General features: G+C 57.4%; 6 protein-coding genes across 6 annotated transcripts in view; 3 read left to right on the top strand and 3 right to left on the bottom strand.

Annotated features, from left to right (window-relative positions):
• Positions 1-4638: 4638 nt before the first annotated feature.
• Positions 4639-7951, top strand: VDAG_09778 (KapM; the record flags this gene model as incomplete). The annotated part of the gene is made up of 5 exons (XM_009654637.1): positions 4639-4650; positions 4691-4717; positions 4827-5290; positions 5336-6378; positions 6435-7951. 5 exons carry the CDS (start codon positions 4639-4641, stop codon positions 7949-7951), a joined length of 3063 nt encoding a protein of 1020 aa, XP_009652932.1.
• Positions 7952-8409: 458 nt separating this feature from the next.
• Positions 8410-10266, bottom strand: VDAG_09777 (FAD binding domain-containing protein; the record flags this gene model as incomplete). Its single annotated transcript, XM_009654636.1, has 5 exons — positions 8410-8478; positions 8513-9373; positions 9455-9516; positions 9576-9952; positions 10049-10266. The coding sequence occupies 5 exons, from the start codon at positions 10264-10266 to the stop codon at positions 8410-8412; spliced, it is 1587 nt and encodes a 528-aa protein (XP_009652931.1).
• A 1726-nt stretch (positions 10267-11992) lies between these two features.
• Positions 11993-13263, top strand: VDAG_09776 (uncharacterized protein; the record flags this gene model as incomplete). The annotated part of the gene is made up of 5 exons (XM_009654635.1): positions 11993-12141; positions 12202-12391; positions 12484-12637; positions 12707-12919; positions 12995-13263. 5 exons carry the CDS (start codon positions 11993-11995, stop codon positions 13261-13263), a joined length of 975 nt encoding a protein of 324 aa, XP_009652930.1.
• Positions 13264-13857: 594 nt separating this feature from the next.
• On the top strand, positions 13858-14667 carry VDAG_09775 (uncharacterized protein; the record flags this gene model as incomplete). Its single annotated transcript, XM_009654634.1, has 1 exon — positions 13858-14667. One exon carries the CDS (start codon positions 13858-13860, stop codon positions 14665-14667), a length of 810 nt encoding a protein of 269 aa, XP_009652929.1.
• Positions 14668-15106: 439 nt separating this feature from the next.
• On the bottom strand, positions 15107-16174 carry VDAG_09774 (uncharacterized protein; the record flags this gene model as incomplete). The annotated part of the gene is made up of 1 exon (XM_009654633.1): positions 15107-16174. The coding sequence occupies one exon, from the start codon at positions 16172-16174 to the stop codon at positions 15107-15109; it is 1068 nt and encodes a 355-aa protein (XP_009652928.1).
• A 2031-nt stretch (positions 16175-18205) lies between these two features.
• Positions 18206-19488, bottom strand: part of VDAG_09773 (uncharacterized protein) — a gene marked incomplete at both ends in the record, with an annotated part of 2080 nt that continues 797 nt past the window's right edge. The window contains one exon of the mRNA XM_009654632.1: positions 18206-19261. Coding sequence (XP_009652927.1) covers positions 18206-19261 — 1056 coding nt within the window. The remainder of the gene's footprint in view (positions 19262-19488) is intronic.

Genomic DNA, 19488 nt, shown 5'->3' with positions numbered 1-19488 from the left:
GTGGAGGGGGACCATCGACGTTGGTCGTCCCCCATCGGCGTCGATTCGTGTACGGTCATCGCTGGGTGATTGGGTTCTGGTGGTTGATCATCTCGCGACTCGAAATTGACCAGCTGCCCCTACACTGCCACTGGCCAGACAAGGTGACCCCGTTCGGGAACCGGCCAGCGGTCTGGAGTCGGCGTAGAACGCACGCAGGCGTGACCACCAAAGGACCAGACAGGTATCTGCACCGGCTCTGCAGGCTCTGCGAAGTCATGATGGGACGAAGCTCGGGCTTCAGGGGAGCCTTGCAAGCCTGGGAAAGTCGCTGTGAGGCAAATTGGGACGAGTCAAGGACGGCTAGAAGGGGTATGACCGCTGATGTTGATCGTCCCAGGACGCTACCTCGACCTTCCCTTTCGATTGTCTGGGGCGATTGGGTGCCGTCCACTGCAGCGTCGTGCTAGCGGCCAGCCCGGTTTGTTTTGCGGCCTGGCGGGGGGGGGGCGACCCGTTGGTCATGCATAAAAAAGCCGGCCCGGCTGAGAGGTGAGTGGCCTGCATAAGGCCGCTCGCCATGTGTCGCTGCAAGCAAGAGGAGGCCTGGCCCGGCTGGCGATGACCAAGCCTGAGGTAGGCCGAACAAGAGGTACGAGGGTCGTTGATTTTAAGGTATAAGGTTGAGAACTTGATCGGAATGTGGCCCCTGAGGCTACCCTGGTAGTGCCATCGTCTGAAGGGAGAGAATTGAACGGAATGCCGTATGCCACGTTGCCACCCGCATTCATGGCATCGCTGGAATGGAATTCAACGTCCTTCGATTGATTTGGGGGGGTTTGCTCGATGGGTAGAGCTCGATGGGTCGAGGCCAAGACGAAAGATGAGGACAGTATCGACAACTGGGCCGAACTTGCCCTGCAAGCTCAGCTGGTCCCCCCGTGCGTGCGAGGCAGTTGTGCTTGCACAAAACAAGGCCGAATGGCAGGCACAAGGGGAACGGCGCTACTGCAGGAACAGACCGGCGTCCTTCCTCCATCTCCACAACTGACCTCCAAAGGGAAGGACCGTCTGATGGCAATCCTGCCTTGCCTGCCAGCCTGCGTCGCATTGTTCCAGCGTCTACCCCTGGATCGACGCTCCAACGTCAGTTCATCCCTTTTCCCTCTCTTCTTCCTTCTCCCGGCGATTTGTCCACAGAGACACGCTCGGCGATACTGACAAGGGCCACATGGCCATGGAGGCCCCCCCCCCCCCTCCCTAATTCTGTCGCCATCGTTATCTTCCAGAATGGGCACCATCTAGAAGACTTCATTACTGAATACGGAGGGATCGCCCAAGGCAATCCCAATTCTCGAAAATAGCGCCGTGATCCCCATCTTCTCACAACTTAGTTCTGTGAGCCGCGTCGGCGCCTTCAGCTTCCGCCAGGCGATCAGTCAAACCAGCGCACGTTGCCGCCCTGTACTTGTCCGTTTGTCGCTTCTCCCCTGGAATGTGGACCGTGGACTGGACCATGGCCCGTGGCCGGTAGCCGCAGATTATGTGCAATAGGCCAGTGCCGCCAACCTAGACAGGCCGGGCGGCAAATCCCACGGACGTTATCGAAGCGAATCTCGACGCGCCATGGCGCTGTCCAAGCGAAAAGTAGCCTTGTGTGTTCTGGACCGTTGCCCACTGCACTCCGTCACGAACCATCACATTTAGCGCCCCGAATCCGAGCCTTTCCACCTCTTCAATGCCTCGTGCCTGGCGTCCAACCTCTGCGCAGCGAAATCGCCACCCCGTCTTCTTTCCGCCACGACCGTCAGTTGTCTCGCTAACCTACTGATGACTTGCCAATGACAGAGCGGTGAACGCATCCTCGGAACAACACTACTCTTCTCCGAGTCAGATATCCCTTGCTATGCCCTCCCCACTCGCATAGTCCGACAGTTTCACCATTGGCAAAGGGCGCATAAGATCGTCTTCACAGCCTCAGCCTTGTTCAGCTCTCCCTATCATGACGTCAATTCTGATTGTGACAGCAAACATGCATGAACGTCAAGCGGCGTGGAGGGCCCTTTCCTTGGCGATCATTAATTGTCTGTGTGGCCGATGGAAAGAAGGTGGGACGACTCGGGCCCGTCATCTGTGGCCCTTGTCGGCATTAGAAGGTCTACCATCCGCGGGCCTCTCCGCAACTGTTTCTCACAGACTCGGGATCCTGCTTGCAAGGGTGCTTTCATAGCACTCAGCAAAAGGGGCTGCTCTGCTCCCGCATCAGGCCCTGTATGCGTACCACTCCAACGTCGCAATACCAAGCGATTGCACAGCGACCGCAATAACGTTAAGCTCTTGAGACGAGCTTTGCATGGGCCTCCAGCACTCGGTCCAGCACACTCCCGTTGCCCAGCCGAAATCGAGATTCGCAGCGTGGGTCCGATCGAGGGAGGCGGTCCTCTTGGATTGGTGGCAGATTGAAGAGACCTAGGGGGAAACGGGGAAATCTGTTATTGGATACGGTCGGCTCATTCTGCTCCCAGTAGAAGTGAACAGTTTATGTCCAGACAGCTCCCCACAGACGATACGAGACTCCAATTTCGGACAATTTCAAACGGAAGGGCTCAATTTGGTGTTCCCCGCAAAAGGAGACCAAGTCTGACGGTACTGCGGCCCTATCTCTGCACAGCGTGGTAGGATGACGGACCAAGTCTGACTGCCCTGGACGCTGCGGGAGCCAAGTTGCCAAGCAAAGAAAGTCCAGTGGAGAACCGACGAAAAGACTGCCGGGCTCAGGGGCTTGCAGCTGTGGGCTTTCACCGACCTGGCCTCGGCGGGCTGGAGGCATTGGGGTAGATAACGACGAGGGTGCGCCCATCTCGCACTGGTGTACAGGTAATAAGCATGGTGACTCGAATCTCTCTTCTCGCTTTTGCCGTCGCCATATGGAAGTCGGCACACCGAACTTGCTGAAGAGCTCGGACCATACAGAGGCGCGACCAGTCCAGAATTAGCCTCTCAAATCATGGCGATGGCCTGTGCTGACTACATTTGTAGAGTTTCGCCAGAAGCAAAATGCCAGGCAACACGATGCTGATGGCGATTGTTCCTCGTCGCCAACCACCCTGACCAGGGTGACGTGCTGGCCGGTGCACTGCAAATTCCGAGCTTCATGCCCGCCTCGAAACGGCCGAAAGAGCCGACAGGGCAGGACATCTGTGATACCAAAGGGCATGACGAGGATTCGAGTTGGAAGCACATGTGTCGATGGTCAAGTCGCATCGACCGCGACCAATAAACCTACGTTGTCGAAAAGTCGAGCTGGCTGGATTCGACGAAGGGGCCTCACGATGGGTTGCTGGAGGACGGTTGCGGCGTTGCAAATGGCCGGTCTGGTCATTCGATACCAATGTCGAGTTCACCGCCCATCCAGGGAGCTGAGACAGGATGGTCAGCACTGTGGGTGCATCAAAGAGCCGAAGCCACGTTGCCCTGTCCAGTTCCTGTCACTGAAGCGATTCCGCAGCTTGGCGATGAGCACATTGACGGATCCGCAATGCTGTTCTGTGCCGGCTCCGTACCCTTTCCATGCACTCGGGAGGAGATGCAGATTGAGGCACATGGTCAAGAAGGGTGTTTAAGGCTGCAATCAGGTGAGGGATGCCCGTCGACCTTCAATAGCCCTCGCCCGATTGCAGCCTTAGAGAAACCACGATCGCAAGCAACAACCCGAAGATTTGTTTGTTGTCGAGGCGTGCTGGGTCAAATGGTCGCTTCGAGGAAGCGGAGAGTCAGTACAACGAAGCGGTGAGAAGAGGGATCCCTTTTTGACCTTGCTGGGGAAGAAAGGATTTTTAGTAGATGGTGGAAGCTGTGCTGGCAGAAAGACTAGGCAATGCCAGCCATTTGGTCACCATGCATTTGGTCATCATGCTTTGCGGAAGCTCATGGTTCTTCGTAGATAATAAGGGGCGCAAGTGTAGTGAGTGCCATTGTGAAGCCATCGAGACGCGACGACAGTGCAGTACGACAGGACCTGCACACGCCGCACTGTTATGAGGGGCAGCTTCCCCCCCAACCCCCAACCCGACGATTTGCCGACCGATAACGACACTACGGGCTTTGGGCAACAGCGATTCCACACCGCACTCCCAAGACCCCACATTCTGTGTGTTGTGCACGAGACTGCTCCGACTTTTGAAAATCAACTGGCCCTCCTGTCCTCCACTGCACATCACCTGCATGACGAAGACCCGGAAGCCTGACCAAGATACCCATTCCCCCGACACGTTATCGCTATTCTACTTGTTCTTCGCTGACGAGGCACTCTACGCACACTCACGCTCACTCGACTTTGATCCTTTGTCCAGCCCTCAACATCGTCCTGCCCTTTACCCCGCCACCAACCACCGCCCACCTCGAGCTGGGCCTCTGACTCCCAAATTCCCAACCGAACCCCTCCTGCCCCCCTCCAACAGCCAGCCAAACGAAAAACAAACCCCTCGACTCGACCCTGTAATGGCGTTCGAGTAGCTTCCTCGTCGCTTCCTCTCGTCAACTATGCCGCATGCACGGCTTCATCAGCTGCCAGGTCAATAGCAGCTTCAAAAGCAACCAGCGACCCACCCCCGCCTCATCCCGCTCTTCGCGCATCAGCAACACAACACGCATCTCAATATGGAGGCTCAGGTACGTTTCCATGCGTTTATATCAGCTTCTCCTTCGCTAGCCTCGCCAACGTCATCAGCCGCTTGCTGTATTCTTTGAAGGCACGGCAGACTAGACTCTGCTCCAAGGACACCTCCAACTCGCCAGCAGAGACTCAGTAGTGATACTTCAAGTGCTAACAGATTGCCTCCCTACAGATCGAGAATGCGGTCGAAATCGCGTGGAGCCCCACTTCGGACCAGGTTCTGAAGGGACAGGCTTTCGAATTTCTTAACCAGCTGCGAACCGATCCCCAGGGTTGGCAAGCCAGCGCCAACCTCTTCGCCCGAACGCCCAGGACCTCCGAGGTCGTGCGCATGGTCTGCTTGGAAATTGTCAACAATGCGGTGCACACCCAGGGGCTCGACAGCGCCAGCCTCTCGTTCCTCAAGCAGACCCTCCTCGAATACGTTCGCCAGGTCTACGGCCAGGATCGTCAGGACCAGGTCGACCCACCCTCTCTGCAGAACAAGCTCGCTCAGACTCTGACGTATCTCTTTGTTTTTCTCTATGCCGACGGCTGGGAGAGCTTCATCGACGACTTCCTGGCGCTCACCTACTCGCCCAACAGCTCTCAGCAGGACAATATCTCCGGCACTGTCCTCTACCTCCGAATCCTGGGGTCCGTACATGACGAGATTGCTGATATGCTGCTGAGCCGGAACAGCAACGACGCCAAACGCAACACCGATCTCAAGGACCAGCTCAGGGATCGTCACGTCCAGAAGATTGCTCAGTCGTGGAAGGATCTTCTGGTGCGCCACGCTGGTCAGAATGACCAGATCACCGAGACTATCATGAGGGTTATTGGCAAGTGGGTTAGCTGGATGGACATTGGTCTTGTCGTGAACCAGGAAATGCTCAACCTTATCCTTCCCGTTGTAGGAAGGAGTAACCCCGGCGGCACCGAGGACAAGGTCCGCGACGCAGCCATTGATGCTTTGACTGAAATTGTGGCGAAAAGAATGAAGGGTCCCGAGAAGATGGAGCTCCTTTCGTTCCTTAGCCTGCGGGACATTGTCGGCCAACTTGTCGCCAGCGCGCCCTTGAACGAACTGAAATCGACCCCCCAATACGATACTGATCTCGCCGAGGCTATCGCCAAATTGGTCAACACGGTCATGACTGATGTTGTCAGGGTTCTTGAAGACGGACAGGTCGATAGCCAGACCCGCAGCCGTGGCGAGCAACATCTCCACGATTTCCTGCCCTTCCTGCTCCGCTTCTTCTCGGACGAATACGACGAGATCTGCTCCACTGTCATCCCCTCGCTCACGGACCTTCTCACGCTTCTGCGCAAGGCCGGCACACTGCCGCAGAACTACTCTGAAATGTTGCCGCCCATTCTCAATGCCATTATCCGGAAGATGCGCTATGATGAAACCTCCAATTGGGGTGCTGAAGACGAGCAGACGGATGAGGCCGAGTTTCAAGAGCTTCGCAAGCGACTGCAAGTCCTGCAAAAGACCGTCGCCGCTGTTGACCAGAACCTCTACATTGACGTGCTGAGCAATCTTGTGGCTGAGACGTTCCAGACCCTGGACCAGCGAGGCGAGCAGATGGACTGGAGGGATCTCGACCTGGCTCTGCACGAGATGTATCTCTTTGGCGAGCTTGCCTTGCCGAACCAGGGGTTGAGCTCGAAGAACCAACCTTCCGGAGCCGCAGCTGAGAGGCTAACCATCATGATGAAGAAGATGGTTGAGTCCGGTACGTCAATATCATGTCGTCGGTGACAAGCCCACAGGCTAACTTGTCGTCCACAGGCATTGCTAGCTTCTCTCATCCTGCCATTGTGCTCCAGTATATGGAGATCTGCGTGCGATACTGGCAGATCTTTGATGCTCACCAGGAGTACATCCCGCGCGTGTTGGAGAACTTTGTTCAATTAGTTCATCACAGCCACGTCCGCATCAAAACACGATCGTGGTACCTGTTCCACCGCTTTGTCAAGTTTCTCCGAGCGCAGGTCGGCAATGTGGCTGAAACGATTATTCAGTCCATTGGCGATCTGCTCCCCATCAAGGCCGAAGTGACGGAAAATGACGCTGACGATGACATGTCGTCCGACGAGTCGGATCACTCGGCCGATGCTCTCTTTACGAGCCAGCTCTACCTGTTCGAGGCCATCGGATGCATCTCTTCGACGGCAGCCACTCCAGCAGACAAGCAGGCGCTGTATGCTCGCCTGGTGATGGACCCCTTGTTCACCAACATCGAGAATCACCTGCCCAAGGCCAAGTCTGGAGACGCCCAGGCCCTTCTTCAGATTCATCACGTTATCATGGCCCTTGGTACTCTAGCCCACGGCTTCTCTGACTGGGTTCCCGGTAGCACCGCGGCTCACCCTCGCCCGCCGCCCGACAAGCTTGTGTCTGCTGAGTTTTCTCGTGCGGCAGAAGCCATCTTGATTGCGCTTCGGGAGCTCAACAGCTCTGCCGAGATCCGCACTGCGTGTCGTTCCTCGTTCTCCAAGCTTCTAGGTGTTCTGGGCGCTGCCGTTCTGCCTCAGCTGCCCCAGTGGATTGAAGGGTTCCTCGGCCAGAGCTCTTCCAAGGACGAGATGGCCATGTTCCTGCGCCTTCTTGACCAGGTCGTGTTTGGTTTCAAGACGGAGATTTATGATGTTCTGAACATGCTGCTGACCCCGCTGCTGCAGCGAATCTTCACTGGCCTCTCAGAACCCATCAATGGCACCGATGACGAGATTCAACTCGGGGAACTGCGCAGGGAGTATCTGTCATTCCTCCAAATTATCATGAACAACAACCTCGAGTCCGTGTTTATCAGCGAGACGAACCAAGCTTTCTTCGAATCTATGATCACTTCCGTCATCTCCCTTGGCCGCACCATCGAGGGCAACCTGGGTCCGAGCCGCCTGGCCATTGGCGTGCTGACGCGCATGGTCGGCGTCTGGGGTGGTCCTGACATTGCCACAATCTCGGCCAATCCCACAGCGCCGACAGGCTCGCCGAACCCGACTATCCCCGGCTTCGACCGCTTCATGATTGAGCGCTTCCACCCGCTCTGCTGGGAGATACTCCGCGACCCGCAGTTCAAACCCGTGACGGACGCACAGAGCAAACAGGTCCTCACGGAGATTGCCGCACTGGAGCAGGTCATCTATACAAAGACTGGGGACATGTTTATCCAGAACCTGCAGTCTTCGCTGTTCCCCCACCTAGGTATCGATGGATCGGAGTTCTTGAGGGCCATGACGACGTCGACGGAGAAGAAGACGTTTGCCAACTACCTGCTGGCGTTATGGAAGAGTTGGAGGTGACCAGGGAGGAAAGCGTTAACAAAGCGTTGTAGGTACAGCAGGATGGGGTAACCTAGGATGGCGGAACTGGACGAGTCGTAGCTTGGATGAGCCAGACGACCAGGAAATATTCAAAGTCATCGCCACCGCGGAGGTACATTAGCTGGCTAGACTTTTTGGGGACGATCACGGACCACGGCGATAGAGTAGATACTGCCCTAGGCAATAACACAACGAAGAACAAAGAAGAAGAAGAAGAAGAAGAAGAAGAAAAGAGGGCAACCTTTTGCTATGGCCACTGCCGTGACCATGATCTTGCGGTATTAGATGCTCGCGTCAGGAGTTCTGTGAATCCGCCGCGAATACAAAGACGAGCATGCATAATCACGATACAAAGCAATGGTCGGTCGCCTCGAATACCTCGTTATCCAATTACATCCCCGACTCTAGATACTAGGTACCCCTTGGAGCAACGCCAGCTACGCATCAAGACCCGAGAAGTACCCCGTACCCGTCACCGGGGCGCGGTTCAACTTGAAGTGGCCGGGCTGCAGCCTCTGGAAGACGCCCGTTAGATCGTACGTGCTGGCAATGCTCTTCAGCCGGGCGGCGTTGGCGGCGCCGTAGCCCCTGATGACGTCCTGAAAGGCGCTCGCGTAGTTCATGTAGACGTAGTCGTTCTGCAGGCCGAGGGCCTTGGCCTCGGCCGTGATGCGCGCCAGCACGGTCGAGATCATGGCGTGGATGGCGGCGTCGCCGGCGGCATCCTGCCCCCCGCAGGCGACGTGGATGAGGTAGAGGGGCCCGTCGGCGGCGTCGAGGACCGAGCGGGTTGCCGCCGTTGGCGCGCATGCGGGCCATCTGGCCCGTCGTGATGGCCTGGAAGATCATGACGGGGTTGGCGCCGGCGACGGCTTCGGCGGCCGGGTACTCGTCGTAGAAAATGTCGCGGGCGAGGCGCGCGAGGCGCACGTCCGCCTTGACGGTGAGGCCGTAGTAGATCTCGCGCAGCCCCGACGGGTTGCTCGCCTCGTGGCCGTCGGTGTAGTCGGGCAGGAACTTGTTGCCGATCGAGTCGGCGATGGGCGCGATGGCGTTGAAGGCGTCAAAGATGGCGGCCGAGCCGCCGTCGGGCTTGGCGTACCAGAGCTCCGTGGCCGCCAGCTTGAGGCCGCTGTTCTTGAGCCAGGCGACCCAGAGGCCGGCGTTGGGGTCCTGCGGCGAGTCCGTCACCATGCCGGCGAAGGCGTCGACGACGGCGTCGAGGGCCGGCTCCATGAACGTCTTGGTGCCGCCCCACAGCTGGCCGCCCGGCAGCGGGATCGTCCGGAACGTGAAGTTGGTCACGATGCCGAGGTTGTTGCCGCCGCCGCGGAGCGCCCAGTACAGGTTCGGGTTCTGCTTCGGGCTCGCCGTGAGGATGATGCCCGTGGCGGTAACGACCTACGGGCAGGGTCAGATCAAGTTGGTCTCGTGTTGCAGAGTGGCAGCATCACGCGGTGGTTCATCTTGGGTGGTACATACTTCGTAGCTCTCAACATTGTCGCATGCCCAACCGTGAAGGTTGGAGAAGAATGAGATGCCGCCTTGGGGTCATGTTAATCATCTGTACGCTGAGCTTGCTGAAGCATCACACTCAACTCACCTCCGAGGGAAAGACCCCCAACGCCAACGCTAGACACGCGGCCGCCGGTAACGGTCACGTCTGATTTTGAAAGCTTCCGGTACACATCGGACCACCGGTTGCCCGCTCCGATGACCACCGTCTTCTTGTCACTTGAGAGCGTGACTTGGTTGATCTTCTCCAGCGACACGGTGATGCCCCCCTCAATGCTGGACGCGCCGGCAAAGGCAGCGTGGCCGCCACTCTTGACAGCAAAGGGGCATTGCGTGAGTCGCGACAGGAGGACGAGCACAGAGATTGCTGATGGGTTGGCCGGCTTGAAGATGCAGTAAGGGTCGACCTCGCCCTGATTCTCAGACCAATAGGCACCCGTGAAACTCTCGTAAGGAGCCTCGCCTCTGGAAAGGACAGAATCCCGTCCAAAGGTAACAGACAAGGAGAGGCACTGTTCTCTCGAGTGTCAGTTCCGAGCAGCACGAACGAAAAACAAGAACTGTCTGCAGGGGTAGGCAGCGAGGTAACGAACCGCAGCAGCACAAGGGAGAGTGGCGGAACGGCGCTCCACGAAGTTTGACAGCTCCGGAAGAGCACCGACGTTGACGCCGAGGTCCAGCAGTTGTTGGGTAACATTGAAGTCTGGAGACTCAAGGGCCTGGGCCGCGCCGCCAATGGCGCTCAAGGAGAGGCAAAGGATCAATCGAGTGGCAATCATGATGAAACACAGGGCTGCGATCCGGATGGAGGGTGGACAGAAGATCGAGACCACAAGGAAAGGGGTAGAGAAAGGAGAGAAGGAAGCGAGTGTCTTGTCAAGGGGGCCATGTTGGAATAGCAATGTCTTAAAGAGGCCGATGAGACACCTGAGGGAGCCATGCTCGCCACGCGAGGCATGTTCATGAGCGAACTATTGATGCTGCAGTTGAGCTTAACTGCATGAGACCACCAACCCATAATCCCGCCGGAGCCGACATGACAGTGAGCTCGGTTGTCAGTGCTGAGGAACACGCAGCGACGTTCGTGGGCTCCTCCGCCTCCAACCGGAGGAAATCAATCCTTGGCGACAGATGGAAGCACATGCTTGCTCTTCTAGGAGACCTCACTTCCTTCGAAACCTGACAGACTTGTTGGCTGCGGTCGAAAAAGTTGAGCCCACCTGCTGGGTTCAGGGTTCAGGGTTGAGCCCCCTTTCAGGGATCTAAGGATTTGCAAGGCCACGATTGGATTCGAAGAGGCGTCGGTTAGCAGTGGACGTGGGGAAGCAAGACGATCAACCCGGAGTCTCCTCGCCGGGAACCCTGTGCTGTGAAATGCTCCTGGGCCAGCCCTCCTTTGCGGGCATTGTTGGCCGTTCGCCCACACGAAAGCCCTACTTGTACTACTTCAATTTGGGTATCGCACGAACGGGCCGTTGCCGTCCTCCCCGACAGTAGCGCCATGGTGGCGAGACAATACGTGTTGGTCCGTTCCCTGGGGTCAAGTCCACAGAAGAAGCGAGATCAGCACAGCGTTCTGGACTCAATGGGAGACCGCTGAACGTGCGCCATAATTTAGTTGAACAGACCAGACAGCATCTCCAACGTTACGTGAGTACTCGTCTTTATTTTCTGGCATACGCAGTAGGGTATAGTAGTGTCGACGTTCTATCAGAGCACGGCAAAGCACGGGCGATGCCACACCAGGAACTGTGTTCGAGACTACATGTAGCTCCGACTGAGGTAGCGACTAACAACCTTGATGGTGGCGTCCCCGGCTCTTCTGTATTGTACACTATATAAGAAGGAATGTTAGAATAGCTACCCCTTCCAGTCTGTCGACATGTTGACAGACGGCCAAACGATTGCCTCTCAACATCTTGTCCGGATGCAAGCTGCTCGTGAGCCTCAATCCTACCATGTCTCGCTTGCCCCTCGTTGTAAAACACGCGTTGGCACCAGGATGGCTCCCAAACATGCCTACAGACCATGAACGTGCTCAGGGCGCTACATGGATACTGGGTGAATGTTCCTTGTCTAACAAACCAATGTCAGACTGTGATTAATCTACCAATTAGATTTGCATCCTTCCACATGGCAATGGCGAGCCGAGGGCCCAGTCCGTCGGACAGGGTCCCCGGCACATGCAGGTCGAAGGATGCAATGCATGAGGAGTGTGACGAGAACAACGGATGAGGCAATGTCACCGGCATTGTCCTTTGGCCAAGCCAACCAACAAACGACACAGTGTAGGACAGCCTAGACTCGACCCATGTCGTCCTGACATGCAGCCCACGGAAGGTAAGAGATATCGCCGTTGAGAAATCATACCCCCGAGGTCTTCCCTGCGGGCCGCACTCATGCCATACAATATGAACTGAAGGTTGGTCCTTCTCGTCCTAATACTTTGGAATCCAATACTTGCCCAGAGTCCCGGCTGCGGTCGTCAGAGGCAAAGCGAACATCATGTCTTCGAATACGCTGGACAATACGGCGCTTCTAGCAACCGGCATCTGTATGGTCATCCTGACCAGTGCAGTCTTTGGCTTCAGACTGGCAATCAGCCTGCTCGAGCGCAGGCAGCTCGCTTGGGAGGATGGCTTCCTCAGTGCGGCGTACATTGTATTCTTGGTGATTTCCATTCTTTACATGTTGGCAGGGCCGACGATATTCAGGCTCGAGGACCTCGCTGCTGGCAGGATACCGATGTACCCGACAATCATGGACGACAGTCTGAGGATCCAGAAGACCTTCTTCGTCACCACTTCTGGTCTCTGGATCAGCCTGTGGCTCGTCAAAGCATCCCTCCTCGCGGTCTACAAGAGGCTGATGGTCAACCTACGCCTGTTCACCATCCTCTGGTGGGTGACTGTTGGGATTTGTATTTTGGTATGGAGCCCCTGACTCAACACCGTGCTCCGCCCGACAGAAGAGAGGTACTGACGTTCGTGATACAGACTCTGGCAGGCGCCATCACTTCGTCGATGCTGTCTTGCTCCAGTATGAAGGCTTGGTTCACAGCAGGAGCGTGCGGTACGCAGCGCGACATTGAGGCGGCGTATATCAGTCTTTGGTACTCGTATGCTGTGGACATTTTCACAGACATCCTTGGTGAGAAAACTTTGCGGAAAAAAGTCCAATAAACGTAGCCCCCTCTCTCTGTCTAACGCCAGCGTGTAGTTATGCTTCTGCCCCTTGGCCTCATTCGCAACCTCCAGATGAAGATGTCTCGCAAGCTGAGCATTGCGGGCTTGTTCTGCCTCGGCTGGGTCTGCGTCGCCGTATCGACCATCCGCGTCGCTTACCTCGGGCGCAACGCAGTCGAGGGCTCGTCATTCAAGCAGCCCGCAACTTCGTGGCTCGCGCTGTGGGGGATCGTTGAGTCGGCAATTGGTACGCACCCCCGTGATGACCCTCTTCTTCCCTCCTTGACGTCTTTCATGCTGACGAGTTGATTTCGCATCACAGCCGTCATCATCGGCTGCGGGCCTGGCCTGTTCCGCAAAGCCAAAGCAATCTCGAAGAGCAGAAACAACTACTACAACATGGGGGTCCCAGGCAGCTCCAAGCCAAAGTCCAAGTCTGCCCATGGAAACGACATGGACATGCAAGCGTATCGAAATACTGTTCAGATAAACAATGACACTAGCAGTCAAGAGGAACTGGTCAACATGAGGGGTAGGGATAAGATCGTGGTAACACAGTCTGTCATGGTCAGCTCGAGTCGGGGGGACTGAATACGACTCGTTCTGGTCGCACGATTGCTGAATGGACATCGGACTGTACAATGCAGCATGATGTCGGAGAACTATTAGCCATGATTTTGTATCGCCGACACTGAGCATATCCGATGGCCGATCCTTTGAGAACCCCGTTCGCACTTCTAGGTGCGTTAAAGGCTTGGGAGGAGCCAACTACGCATCTATCGGCAACTATTTCCGGGCCCGTGTCAGTGCTGCCTGACTGAGGCATGGGTCACAGGTCAATGTATCAAGGAGCCGGTGCCATGGACGCATTAGCTGCAGCTGATGTGCCAATCGCCATGCATCCAGTCGTGTTCGGCGTGTCCGATTCGCAGGTGGGTTGAATGCCCAGCCTGAACAGCAGTCATCAGGCTGCAGGATCTCATACTGTTGGGTTGCTTTGAGGCCATCCACGTGGCAACGAAACCCCATCCATGTCGAGCTGCTCCGAGGATTGATACATAGCAAGAGAGACATTGTGACCGAAAACCCCAGCATAAGATGTCTGTTCCTTTGTATTCCTCGTAGCTTTTCTGAAGAAGAAAAAAGTCAACTTGAGATCAACACTTCGGGATACCTCTTCAAGCAATGGCAGAACCGTCAACTAGCATCACCGACCTTGCGCCCATAGTAACAGAGCATCTACGGTATTTCCAAAGTACCATCAGCGGCCTCGAGAAGCGCGATCCGAAAACCGCCACCATCCTCCGAGACCTGGAGGCCGCCGTCCGTGCCGCCAACACCACGCAGCGCATCTTGCGGGAGACCAAGCTCCCCCACGATGAGCAGCTGTGCACGCTCCACGCTACTTGCGCCGAACTCATTGACAACGTCGGGCGCCAGCTGAGGCTCATTCGGAAACGGGTGTTCTGCTGCGCCGTCGTCGCCGAAAAGTACCCCCTGTACCTCGCCAAACTGCGGAAAGACCGCCCGCTGGACAAGATGCGGGCTGATCTCAGGGAGTGCGAGGACAAGATCGTGGCTCGGCTGACAGTACTGCTGGCCGAGGCAAGGAATGATGCGCCGACTACACGACAACCGGCGGAAGTAGGCTATGCTCGACGGCGTCTCCGGCATCACGATTCGACCGAGTCCATCCGCAGCTTGGAAGCAAAGATTGAAGGTCTAGAATCAGTGATGCGGAATGAAGCAAGTTCCGATGGAAATCTTGTGGAGGACCAGCCTGTGGGCAAGACAAGGTCCGGGGTGACATCGAGGTGGTCTCTTCTCTGGCTGTGGCCGCAGAAGGCCACGGAACAGAATGAACCAGCGAACATGGTGCAGGATGAAAAGGAGCGAGACGAAGACAGCAGCGCCTGCTCTTTGCGGCCTTCGTCGGAGCCATCTCTATCGAGTACCGCCAAGAGGACTCTGCCCGCGGCTACACATTGGACGTGACATGGTTTCGCCTGTCTTCGGGTCGGTTGGCGAGGCATCAGCGACGCCACTGGGTTATCATCACACTATCGGTATTGACCGCCCCAAATCATCGTCTTTCATTTGCATGTCGTTCTTTTGGTAGCTCAATGTGCATGTTCGCATTTTGGCACCGGCGTCCCTCCCATCTTGGCGCTCAGTAGAAGCACAATCTGGCTAAAACCCAAGATGGCTCGCCATGACCCAACAGTCTTACTACATGCACAGTTCACCAAAAGAATGTCCAAACTAAAACGCTCGTGTATGTACGTCGGGCCCGACTGGTGTTATTCAGAATTTTGTACGTGAAGCAAGATATAGACAGAACATAAAGATCCCCATCACGGGACCCTCCCCCCCCATAAGAAGATCGCTTCAGCAACGTCCAACCCCCCAATTTTGCCCTCCGCCCGCTCGCCGCTCAGCAGATGTTGCGGGCCCCGTTGCCGGAGAGGTTCCAGGTGGTGTTGTCGCCGCAGGGCGACTCGCGGACCGAGGTGTTGTCGACGCGCAGGGTGATGGAGATGTCGCGGTTGTTGGCAAACTCGGTGCGGGCCGCGAGGCGGACCTCGCCGCCGCCGTTGACGGTGCCGCCGCGGATCTGGACGTTGTAGCAGTTCTCAATGAGGATGGCGTTGTTGCCGTTGTCGGCGAGGTCGACGTTGCCAATGGTGGCGCCGCCCGACTCGGAGACGCAGAAGACGCCGCGGCCGCCGCCGCGCGAGATGACGCGGTCGACGTTGATGTTGCCGGTGGGGTACTGGCCGGCCGAGTTGCGGCCGTTGCGGTTGGCGAAGCGCAGCGTGCCGTAGCCGGTGCCGGTGCCGACGTTGTTGCCGTCGACGAGGCCGACCTGCGCGTTGGTCGTCGCCTGGATCAGGAGGCCGGCCTCGCCGCAGTTGCGCGCGATGACCTGGTTGATGTTGAGGCCGTTGATGTTCCACGTCTCGACGGCGTGGCTGCTGGCGCCCGTCACGCTGATGACGTCCATGCGCACGTCGCTGTTGGCCGCCTGGTCGCGGTCGAACCGGATGCCGAGGCCGGCGCTCAGGTTCATGGTGATGCGGCCGAGGCGGAGGCCGCTGGTGCCGTAGAAGCGGAGACCAAAGTAGGGGCTGCCGGTCATGGTGAGGTAGGGGATCTGCACATTGTTCGTGTTGACCGACTCAATGGCGCCACGGCCGCTGCGGTTCGCGACGTTGATGGTACCGCAGCCCTCGAAGATCTTGCCGCTGCCGATGGAGATGGTGCTGGCGCCGATGCTGCCCGAGGCGATGACGGAGACGCGCTGGCCCGAGCTGATCGAGTCGACGGCGGCCTGGATGGCCGCGCGGTAGTCGGTGCCCGTGTAGACGGTGGAGCTGCCACGGGTGGCCGTGAAGGTGCTGCCCGAGCTGGTGACCCGGGCGTCAGGGGTGCCGGAGCCGCACTGAGCCGAGACGGCCGAGGCCAGAGCAAAGAGGCTCGTAAGGATGGAGAACTTGACCATGTCTGCGTCTCTGGTGGGGTGGGGAGAAAGAGAAAAGAGGAGGAGAAGGTGGAGGAGGGTGGTGACAAGGTTCCTGCGTGATGCCAAAGAGGTGGGCAAAGTCGAGCGTCTTATATCGTCCTTCGCGAGTTGAGGTCCTTCTATTACCCACGACTGCCGGGCCTGTCGGAGGTAGATCAGTTTTACCCAGAAAAAAAGAGGAGCAGCAATCATCCACGTAGGATCCCGAATCCCAGCGTCCCCATGGCCGCGCCGAGCAGACAGACAACCTCCGGCCCCTTCTAACCCGTGGCGAACATGCGCTGGACCGTCTTGAGCTGCCATGGCCTCCCGCATGACCGGGGTGGGCAGGGGGCCATGCCGGACCAGGGGGGGGGGGGGAGAGGGACACTATACTGAATGAAACCTCCATCGGCGAAAATAACGGGATTGAGCCGCGGGTTTGTGTTAGTCTGAAAGCTGGGGACCTTCTCAGCCCGCTGTTGGTTCCGCTCGCTCTCCTGTCCCTATTCAGACCATTCCACGCCTTCTTGGCCCAGCGGTAAGGTATGGGATTTGAGATGGGTCAAGGGGGTTTTGCAGGCACACAAAACACCAGGAGATTAGAGGAGGCGAGATGTCGGCACCGCAAATCTCACAAGGCCGGATGGCAACCAGGTGTGGCGACTACATTATGCTTAACACTCCGAGCTCGAGGACGAGCAGGGGGGGGACCTTGTCGTGCCAGGGAATGTTTGTTTCGCCAGGTGCCTGAATCAGCGCAGTTGACACCTGACTCCCGTGTATACGATATATGATTGAGTTCAGTCTAGCTTCCCCCTCCCTCACTCGAGTTGGGAGGAGTTGTGGTGACAGTTGACAAGAACAGCGTCAACTTGGGCCGAGGAGAGCTCCACGTCAGCCATTCTCCCCCACAAGGCTTGGCAGAAGCTTTCGTTTCTCTCCTCAAATCACGATGCCAATGCATGCACATTGGTGATAGTCTGGACGCTTCCCCACACATCAATTACCGAGCACCCCGCGGCTTCTACTAGGCGCTGCCCCAGCCACCGTTCTCCCCCTCAACTCAACCTTTCTGTCTTTGTCCCTCTCCTCGTACATGGTACAAGTACTCCATCAACCTCGGGCGGCACAGATTGCGGGGAAAGTCCGGGGCACACCGTCCCAATTGGTAAAATGGAGCAGGAAGAAGCAAAGCGGCCAAGGACGAGAAGGGGGCCATCATCTACGTCGCACGCCAAGCTGCCCCTGGCCCGGTAGTTACAAACGTCGTCCAGTCACAGCCAGCCATGCTGATGCTGGCGGCGCAGGTCCACGTTTTGGCCAGAGACTCTGGTCGGAGCGCTGGCCCCCGTCGTAAATGGCCGGCCGCCGTCGATTCGTGCACATTCATTGCGCCTTATTAGCGCACCAATTCAGACCGTTTTGGTCCGTCTGCGCTCCTGTTGTGTGACGTTATGCCCGGGGGGTGGATTGGGGCACGCAGCTCGTTGCCTCGTCGAGTACTCATACCCGTTGTGGTCATCGACCCCCTGCCGTTGCGCCTTGGGGGCCAACAATGTCCGCCACGATCGGCGAACGGCCCCCCGGACCTTGCCATGTTTTCATCTGATCATTTGGTTCGTTCGCCGTGGCTTGCTTCTTGGCTTCAACATTGTCTGATGAGCTGCCTTCGTTCGTTCGTTCGCGCGTTCTTCCTTATTATCCTGTCCAACCAAGTCTTCCGCGGTGAAGCATTCGGTGCGAAAAGGGAACACAGGCGTCAGCCACACTCTCATCCACGCTGCGAGTCCCCCGAAATTCCCACCACTAACAAACGGCTCGATCATCTTGCCCATCACGTTGACGATCTCGTTACCTCCCTTCGACACCCCCTCCTTCGCTCGCAGAATCGGTCCAAATACGTCCGAACCGTGCCGGAGTGGCTGGCCCGGTCGTCCTTTATGACGCTATCGTGTCCCTGGTGCACCATCGGCCAACCCCTCAACGCCACACCCAGACAGGTACGCACAGCATGCGCAGTACGGGTTCCTAACACACGCGTACCCCGCAAACTTCAACCCCCTTGCCCTCGATGCGTACTTCGCGATCAAAGTACAGTGCCGCTAGCTCGCGGACAAAGTGGGCGTCGTGACCGTTCCAAACATCGAGGCCCATGCTCTCCACGGCGTGACTGCCGAGCTGGACTGGGCCGAGCTCTTCCCTGCCAGTCACGCCCCGCTGGAGCGGACTGCTTTCCTCGCTTTCGTCAACCGCGGCATCTGTGTCTTCGTCCTCGTCATCCTCGTAGCGCTCCTGCTCCGAGTTGTCCACGGCGTCTGCCATGACTGACAGCATCTGTGTCGTGAGGCGGTGAAAGTAGGCTATGATGGCTAGCTCCGTCCTGGCTTCGTCGTCATCGGTCGACAGCGTAGCTCGACGTCCGGCCAGGGAATTGACCGAGTCACCCATACCGCCGCTCAGCCTTCGGCCTGATGATGGCGCCGACATGCTCGGCGTCGAAGGGCCCAGATCTGCCAGTAGAGACGCATCCAGTGCTGCCTCCTCCTGTTCGTCGCTGCGACCCTGCTCACCTGCGCTTGCCCACCAGAGGAAGCCACTATAGGCAAGCGCCGTCCAACTGATTGGCTCGACAATCTTATCGAGCGCCTCGTCCGAATCGACGCCTGTGCTGGGAAAGGCACCCGTCGTGAGATGGATGCCTGGCGTGTGTTCTGCGGGGGGGCTCTCAGCGGCGGGACGGGGCCCCGGCGTTGTCGTCTTCAGGCGAGAAAGCCCACCCTTGAGGGCACGGAACCGACGGAGATCACGCTGGGTCGCCCGAACCGGAACACCCTGGGGACATTCCACTGTCGGCCAGACCCTTTCCTTTGCATTGGGCGCATACGGGGGTGGCATGGTAATCAGCATGTCCCACAGCGTATCCTTCATGGCCAGGATGCTATCGGTCGTGCAAGCAACCCAGCCAGTACCCGCTTCGTTAGCCACATTGTCGTCCGTTTTCGTCCTCGGGCGCTTGGAGGCTTCGAAATCTTCTTGCAAGAAATTGATGTCGTGGACGCCGATGGAGAAGAGCGGTCGCAAACGCTGCGACGGGGAGTCTGAACCTAAGATCTCCGTGACGGAGAGGGGTATGTTGGAGAGGACTGAGATGTTATATACTGCACACGGTCAGCATTCTCTCGGCCGCTTCTCTTGCGCCCGCGCCAGGAAACCAACCAAAATTACACATCTCATGCACCGGCGCGTGGCATGAGAGCAAGATGCGTTTCCGCACGAGGGCTGCCCGGTGGATGGGGAAGATGAAGGGGCCC

Source organism: Verticillium dahliae, genomic scaffold (assembly GCF_000150675.1).
Source record: "Verticillium dahliae VdLs.17 supercont1.27 genomic scaffold, whole genome shotgun sequence".
Lineage (NCBI taxonomy): Eukaryota > Fungi > Ascomycota > Sordariomycetes > Glomerellales > Plectosphaerellaceae > Verticillium > Verticillium dahliae.
This window is presented reverse-complemented; position numbering and strand designations above follow the sequence as displayed.